At 47.9% G+C, this 8017-nt stretch overlaps 1 protein-coding gene across 2 annotated transcripts; it reads right to left on the reverse strand.

Moving 5' to 3' along the window:
* Positions 1-417: 417 nt before the first annotated feature.
* Positions 418-5369, reverse strand: rtn4r (reticulon 4 receptor). Of its 2 annotated transcripts, none has more exons than XM_078552882.1 (2): positions 5271-5369; positions 418-2525 (listed from the first exon to the last, which is right to left on the reverse strand). In XM_078552882.1, the coding sequence occupies exons 1-2, from the start codon at positions 5278-5280 to the stop codon at positions 1090-1092; spliced, it is 1446 nt and encodes a 481-aa protein (XP_078409008.1). In that variant the 5' UTR covers positions 5281-5369; the 3' UTR covers positions 418-1089. The 2 variants fall into 2 exon arrangements, with proteins under 2 accessions (XP_078409008.1, XP_078409009.1); XM_078552883.1 differs by lacking the exon at positions 5271-5369 and adding an exon at positions 2794-2887.
* Between the last annotated feature and the right edge of the window lie 2648 nt (positions 5370-8017).

Here is an 8017-nt window from a genome sequence, read left to right on the forward strand (position 1 = left end):
CCCCGGAATCCGTCTTTAACCACACTTTAATTCGATCTATCTTATACAATCCTGCAAGCGTGTTTGATTTTTTAAAAAAAAATAATAAAACCAGAGTGGGTTTGAGTAAAAATAAGTACACATTCCCAGTAACTGAATTCTCGTGCCTTGACCTGAATTATTGGATAAGTCCGGCTGAATGTAAAAGGACATTTTAATTCCTACAATTCCGGCCAGCCTCTGGTTCCCCCTTTCACCTGGCTCTTTCCTTTTCGATCTGGCTTCGATTTCCAAACCAGGGGAGACGCGCCTCATCTCGAGCACTCGCTCCGGGATAAAGATAATACGATTGCAAATTCGAAAAGACTATCGAATCCCTTTGAAACCAGAACAAATCAACGTGAGCTCCGCCCCCACAGAGTCTTAGACGAAAGGATATCTTAAAAAAATCTTTTATTTTTTTTTTCTTCTTTTGGAATATATTTGAACCTTTTACACAAGTAAAATTAAACGGGTCCACGCTTTGCTTTTTTTTGTTGTTGCCCTGCCCATTTGGCAGCATTCTGTTAACAAATGCAGCAGGAGTGAGGCGAGTACGGTGGAGGGTCGGTACATGAGGAGTAGGGAGGGGACGTGGGGGGGTTGTGGAGAACAACATTAGAGCTCAGTATCAACTCAAATCATCTCTCAAATCAAAATTAAACAAAGGAAGGAGATTGTAAATACCAGAACATGGATTCCCACTTATCGATCCCGTCCTCCAACTCTGGGTTTTAGTTGCTAACCCTCGCCTGTGAGATTTACTCGATGTTCGATCACTAAATTAAACTTAACATTTATTTTTTCGCCCTTTTCTGTCCCTTTTTCTTGCAAAAGCTCGAATCTCGGTGGAACTTGAAAGGATGAATCCGTTATGTTAATGATTGAACACACACAATTATATACACTATTTCCTTTCCTTTTTTTTTTAAACATTTTATATAAAGGCATCCAAGTTATTTTTGAACGATCAAAGCTTCCTTCACTTTATAATATTAGTTTCTCTTTAATTGTCTATAGAGGTCAATGAAAGTATTTCACTGCATGGGGCCAGTGTTGAAGTGATTACTTTTAACAAAGGTGCAGCAGGTACGGGAGGAGCAGAGAGGCAGACGCCAGTCCAGGCTGCCACCACGGCATTCTGGACGAGCCGCTATTCAGGCGGCAGGGGGACGAGTCCGTTTTAGGCTTTTTGTAGCATTTTCGTTTCTTTTTCGTTGTGGGCGATGTGGAGGAGTCCAGATTGTCCAACAACTCTGGGCTCAGCATGACTAGCGGCTGGTCTACCTTGGCAGAGAAAGTCCCCATTGGGGCATCGCTCAGCCCACTTTTGTACGTCCCGTTTTTTGACAGATCGTTCTCCGTGTATCTGGTCTTGGAGATATTCTCCTTGTCCTTCAACGGGTTGTTGGTGGACCCTCTGCTGTTGTACGACGAGGGGGCCGATTTGGTTTTGGTGTAGATGAGGGAGGACTGATCACTGTCCGGCTCACAACACCTGATGGGACCCTCTCTGGGGCCGGGTGGAGTTTCCACCGTCGGCAGTTTACCAGACCTGGTCCTGGTACTGAAAATACTGGTCCGGATCTGGCTGGAGGGATCCAAGCAGTTTTCCAGCTCGCGGCTGTCGAGTGTTTTAAGGTCGCTCAGGAACAGGCGGGCCGGGGTGTGACACTCTAACACTGAACTAGATCCGCGGAAACGCCGAAACCATTCCCAGAGAGATTTGGCTCGACAGTCGCAGATCCATTGGTTCCCATTCAGCCGCAGGTACTGAAGTGACACTAAGGGCTCCATGGTCTGTCCAGTCAGCACGGTGATGTTGTTATTAAAGAGGTACAATAACCCTAACTTGCCCAGGTCATGGAAGGCCCTTCTGTGCACCAGGTTAATTCGATTCTCGTGCAGTAAAAGTTTATCCAGGCTGCCCAAGCCCCGGAACACGTTCTCTGACAAACTGCTGATCCTGTTCCCGTGCAAGAATAAGGAAGTCAGGTTGCCCAAGTCCACAAACAGGTCATCTTCTAATTTCTCCAACACGTTTTCCTGCAGGTACAGGTATTGCAAGGAGCCAAGCCCCCTGAATATGCCCATTGGCAGGTCTGAGAGGCCGCATCTGTGGATGTGCAGGGTGTGAAGGCGAACCAAGCCGTTGAAGGCGGTGGGAGTCAGAGACTTGAGGTTAATATTTTCCCCAATGTCCAACTCCTCCAGACGTTCTAGACCAGCGAAAGCTCCGGACTGGATGATGCTGATGTTATTGGAATGGAGCCAAAGGACTGTCAGGTTCCGGCGAGAGCTGAAACTGGTAGAGCTCACCAAAGGGATCTTGTTGTTTTGAAGAAAGATCCGCTGGCTTCGGAGTGGGATCCCGTCAGGAACTGCTTTGAACCCCTGCTGCTGACAGCTGACTGTCATGGGCTCGCTGTAGCAGGTACAATCCTCGGGGCAGGGCTCAGCTTTGGGGAGATAGTGCAAGCAGAGTGCTAGAAAGAGGAGCCTGTTTCCTGTGGAGCAAGGATAATGATAAAGTCAATAGGACCTGCACACGAGCTCGTTTTTAATGATATAACCCATTGTATTATAACAGTCACTGTACAGCTGTTGAGCCACACACACTCAGTGAGCAGAGCCACACGGGACATCATCCTGCCAGAACTGCACCACCGGAGTTTGTCGTTCAGCCCTCGGCAGCCTCTGCTGTACTCCAGATGGTGACCGCCATCCATCAGTAATAGCATCAACAATGAATAAGAATAATGCTGCTTCTATTACCTGATAACATCACTGCTCTGCTAATCAGCGTGTTAAAGCACTCGGTTTAATAGTTCAGGATGTTTGTCCTCCAGACCGATTTCTTATAGACATACATATATAAACCACCCCACCACCCCCACCCCACGCCCCCTACCACCTCTCCCCGCCTCCCCCACCCAACAGGCACATATATTCACTGTGCAGGAATGAACGGAGCGAGTTTTAAAGTACTATTATTACAGCAATGGAAAGCATTGTGTTCAGGAATCCAACAGCGCCAATACAAAACGGTGGTGGTGGTGGTAGTGGTGAGGGGGGGGGAGTGGTGGTGGGGAGTGGGGGGTGTCTGCCCTCCCCCACCCCCGTCATTCTCTAAAAATGGCGATTGGGGGTTTTAAAACGTACTTTGGGTAGGAAATTGAATGCATTCCAAGTCTAAAGTGAATGCTTTGTGAGTGAGGGTAATAAGCTCCGGTCTCGAAGCCCCTGATTTTCTGTCAGTTTTTTGGATGTAGATTTGTACCAGGCTGGGGCTGCCCTCCAGCTGGTAACTGAGTGGGCATTGAATAACGGAGTGCACTCCGACACACTGAGGCACAGAGTGATCAATCCCTTAAACCACATCAATGAGTCCTTCCTGACACAATCTACTCTTCCAGGCGATACTCGTTTGTACTTTTTCATCTCAGTCAATTCTTACAGAATCTCTTTTTCTACTTTCTACTTAATGGATCTGTACCAAATCGCCAGTTCCCACATTCTAGTTCAAAGTAGCGCAGTAATACGCATTACTCTCCTTATTTCTGTCGTTGGGTTGGTTCCTTCTCTCCGTCTGGTTAACCATCCTCAAATCCTTCAGTCTTTATCATTTAGTCAATCCTAACTCTCTCTCTCCTGTTCTACCTGTATTATATATATAATATATAATCTACATTCTTGTTGTTACCCAATCTCTGTGTATCTCTACCTGCCTGGCTCTGTACCTATCTCTCTCTCATATATATATAGATGTTTTATTTCAGATTTCAACATCCGCAATGTTGTGTTTATGTATCTATCTCGATTCTTCCCTATTTTCAGTCTATTTCTATATATATATATGTTTCTATCTATAAATCTGCATCTATTTCTCTATCTATGAATCAGTTCCCTCCTGTTCCTTTTCAGTCCATTCTCTTCTATCTGTACATCTCTATCTATTTAACTCTATATCTCAACCGTTCTGTATCTATCTGTATTCATGCCCGTTTTCTACCAGTCTATTTCTTTCTATATGGCCATCGCTATCCAACTGCCTACCACACTCTTTATCCTTTCATCTCGGTGTATGTCTTTTTTTTTAATTGTCTATCTCTATTTGACTCCGCTGTCTTTCACTCTAACTGTATGTGTGTGTGTACCTCTATCCAGTAATCTTTGTGCCTCTTTATCGCCCCGCGTATTTAGCGGCGTACTTCTCGCTCTGTCTGTGCGCCTATCTCGAATGTATTTCAATTTCTCTCTCTCTGTACCTCACAATCTGAATACTTATTTCCACCCCCACCCCCATCTTCTTTTCCAGACACTGATATTTCCATGCCCTCGCTGTTTCACTTTTTTATTTATTAATGCAGAATGTGTATGGTCGATCCTGGTACATATTTTTCACCAGTTTGTCCCCACCGTCCCTCCACACACAGCAGATTTGTTTTTTTTTTAAATGATGAAATCTGGCCTTTCTATTATTCACAGGGATGCCCCTTTCTGAAAGCCGGACCTGGGCGCTGGGGCAGAGGCGGCTTTGGGAACTTTCAGGCACTGGATTGCCAGGGGACACACCTGGTTTTGCCGAATGAAATGTCACCAGATCGGGCTGTGAACAGAGAGACTGTCACATTCAGCCTGGGGCACTCACCAACCCTCGCTAAACACCAGAGTCCAGCACTCCGGCTCCCAGTGTTAATTAAAGGAGGTCCTAGTCATTTTCCAGAATGTTAATCCCCCTCATCCCTCTTCCCCCTAGCAGATTATCCGGAGTAACGATGGGCTAAAATACCCTTCCCTGATGCTACTCCAACTTTTCACTGGGGGGGATTCTAGACCTTTGGGGGGGGGGGGGGTGGGGGTGGTGGGAGAGAGAGAGATAGAAATGGGATCCTTCTAGATCCGGGCTTCATTCAGAGCCGGTGCTAACACAGTCCGACTGAAGACCATCCCTTACATTTAACCAAGCGGCACTTTCACCAAGTGTTGCCATCGCATCTTTCAACAATTCAAGGCGGATCTCCGTCCTTGTTTTAATCGCTGACACTAAGAACCATTCTCGATTGAACAATGTGTGGACACACATTAAAATACCACCCCCCCCCCCCCCCTCACACACACACACACACACACACAACCACCACCAGTTTATTTAACACAATTTGCTTCCATTTGCCTGGGTAAAGTTGGTGGATGTTTTGTCAGTTTGCAGGAAAGTTGTTCTACTTTGGTTAACTGCAATCTCTCCCTACCTTCAGCCATCCTCCTCTTCGCGGTTGCCCTGCGGCTGCCTTTGCTTTCCAAAAGGCACGGGGGCTGTTGTACAGCTCGGATGGGCGGTCGGCCGGACCTTTGACAGCCCTCTGAGCCAGCAGGAGCCGGGGTTGGGGGTGGGGGGGGGGGGTGGGAGGGGTGGGGAGGGGGGGGGGGGGGGATAGGGGTTGGGGGTGGGGGGGGGTGGGGGGGGGGTTTGCTGGGGAGTTAAGCCTGATGCGGCCGTGGGTGGACAGTTTGGAGAGGAGGCTCCCCCCGTGCAGCCAGCATCACTCCTGAGGCAAGGGCGAGATCCACATTCAACGTCCCATAATGTGAGCATCAAAGAGACACACAAGTCAGCAAAGTCCGATCCATGAATGCCGAGGAGTTGGGGAAGGGGAGGGAAGTGAGGGGTGGGGTGGGAAGGGGAGGGTTGCTGAATGGTATAACGACCCCGGCAGTCTTTCTCCGCTTTCTGGTGGAGTTGGAGAGGAACTGAGCCGCAGTCAGGTCCGGGCGCCGCCGATCGCAAGCTCACGATGCAGAAACAGAATGAATGTTTTATCGAGCTGGTGGGGCGGGTTCACGTGGTCCGACGTGCTGAGAATCTGTCATCAGCAGCTTGTGTGTCTGTGTTGTGTGTGTGTGTGTGTGTGTGAGAGAGAGAGAGAGGAGGGGACGGGAGGATGCGGCACTCTCTGAGAAACAGCAGCAAGAGCAGGCAGATGTGAGGGGATAGGGGCACTGGGCGGGCAAAGAGCCAGAATACAGGATCTTGACCGAGGTAGACACAGAACGATGAAGGTTTAGATACAGGGACCCATGTACAGTAACTCACCTCAGGAAACCAGGAGGTGGACAAAGGAGAAGGGGGTCAGTGATTGCAAAGAAGAGTTGTACCAGACTACAGTGCACAGGGAATTTGGGTGTAATTTACTGGAGGCTCGACCTGGAGTTTAGAGTTCATAATGTCAGTGGTCCCAGGGTGTCCTCTCCCTCTCTCTCTCTCTCTCTCTCCACGTTGTGTGCGGGTATGAAGCTACCCATGGTCAGAAGAACATCAGTTTGGAAATCAGAGCAGTCGGAATCTCGCAGCGAGTTCAGTGTGATGTGAATCTGGCGATCGGCAGGGTGTGAATTTGCTGCCGTTTGGTGTAAAATCTTGGAGAGGCGAGAGGATGAACCCCGGGCAGGTTCGGAGGAGCCTCGCTAGGGTTCTTTGATTTTTCCTGTATTTTAATCTCTCTCCCTGTGCATTCCGGCCGAGCGCCGAAAGTTCCGCTCACGTTAAGGCTCCAGCCGCCGGTTCGGATGCACTCGGGACAGAGCGAGAAACGGGACAAGTCTTTTCAAATCTCCAACCCCGAAGGGGTCCGTCTAACCGACATTGTCAAGGTGACGAGTAGATTATTATACGTAGAGGCACGGTAGCAGGATGCTTATGTTACTGGAATCGTAATGGATAATGATCCATTATAGAGATGAGTGGGAATCCCATTACGGCAGCTGGGGAATATAAATTTAGTTAGTTAATTAAATAATTTAAAAAAAAAATAGTATCAGTAATGGTGACCGGATCCATCTGGTTCACTAATGTCCTTTAGGGAAGGAAATCTGCCGTCCTTACCCAGTCTGACCTACATGTACCTCCAGGCCCAGCAATGTGCTTGATTCTCAATTGCCCTCTGAAAAAGCCGAGTAAGTCACTCAGTGGTATCAAGACTACTACAAAATTCTTATAATAAGAGTAAAACCAGACCACCTGGCATTGATCTAGGCACGGGATTCAGATCGGACAACGGCACACCCAGTCCAGCCGACCCTGCAAGAGTTCCCCCTCGCCAGTATCTGGGGACTTGTGTCAAAAACGGGAGAGCTGTCCCACTGACTGGTCAAGCAACTGCCTGACATTGTCACACTCAGCAAATCATACTGCCAGCTAATGCCCCAGGCTCCAGCATGATCGTTCTTGTCTCTGTCCAGTTCCACTGGCAGTGATATATAGCCAGGACTGAGTGGCTCTGGGACTCCTCAACATTGACTTTGGACGCCACAAAGTCTCATGACATCAGATAGAATATGGACATGAAACCTCCTGATTTCCACCTTTCCCCCTCCCTCAGCTGATGAATCAGTACTCCTCAATGTTGAAGACCACTTAGAAGGAGCACTGTGAGTAGCAAAGGCATGGAATGGACTCTATTGATGGACATTGAAGTCCCCCAACCAAACATCACTTGGTAGCACCCCTACTGACTGAACTGATTAAGTCCTGAAGGACGTAGATGCCAAATTGGGTCCGTGGCAGGTGAGAGAATGAACAAAAAGGAAAAACTTACTTGACCTCATCCTCACTAATCTATTGCAGATGTATGTTAATGACAGTATTGGTAGATGTGACCAGTGTACAGTCTTTGTGGAGAAGATTGCCATCTTCATGCTGAGGACAATGTCCACTGTGTTGTGGGGCACTATCACTGTGCTAAATGCAGTATATTCAGAACAGATCTAGCAGCTTAAAATCTCTGGGGTGTTGTGAAAGACTAGAAGCAGCAGAATTGTCTTCTACCACAATCTATAACCTCATGGCCTGGCATATTCCTCACTCTACCATTACCATCAAGTCAGAGGAGCAACCCTGGTTCAATGAGGAGCGTAGAAGAGCATGGCATGAGCAGCACCAGGCATACCTAAAAATTGAGGTGCCAACCTGGTAAAGATACAGCACAGGACTACTTGCATG

The sequence above is a fragment of the Cetorhinus maximus genome, chromosome 12, assembly GCF_964194155.1.
Source record: "Cetorhinus maximus chromosome 12, sCetMax3.hap1.1, whole genome shotgun sequence".
Lineage (NCBI taxonomy): Eukaryota > Metazoa > Chordata > Chondrichthyes > Lamniformes > Cetorhinidae > Cetorhinus > Cetorhinus maximus.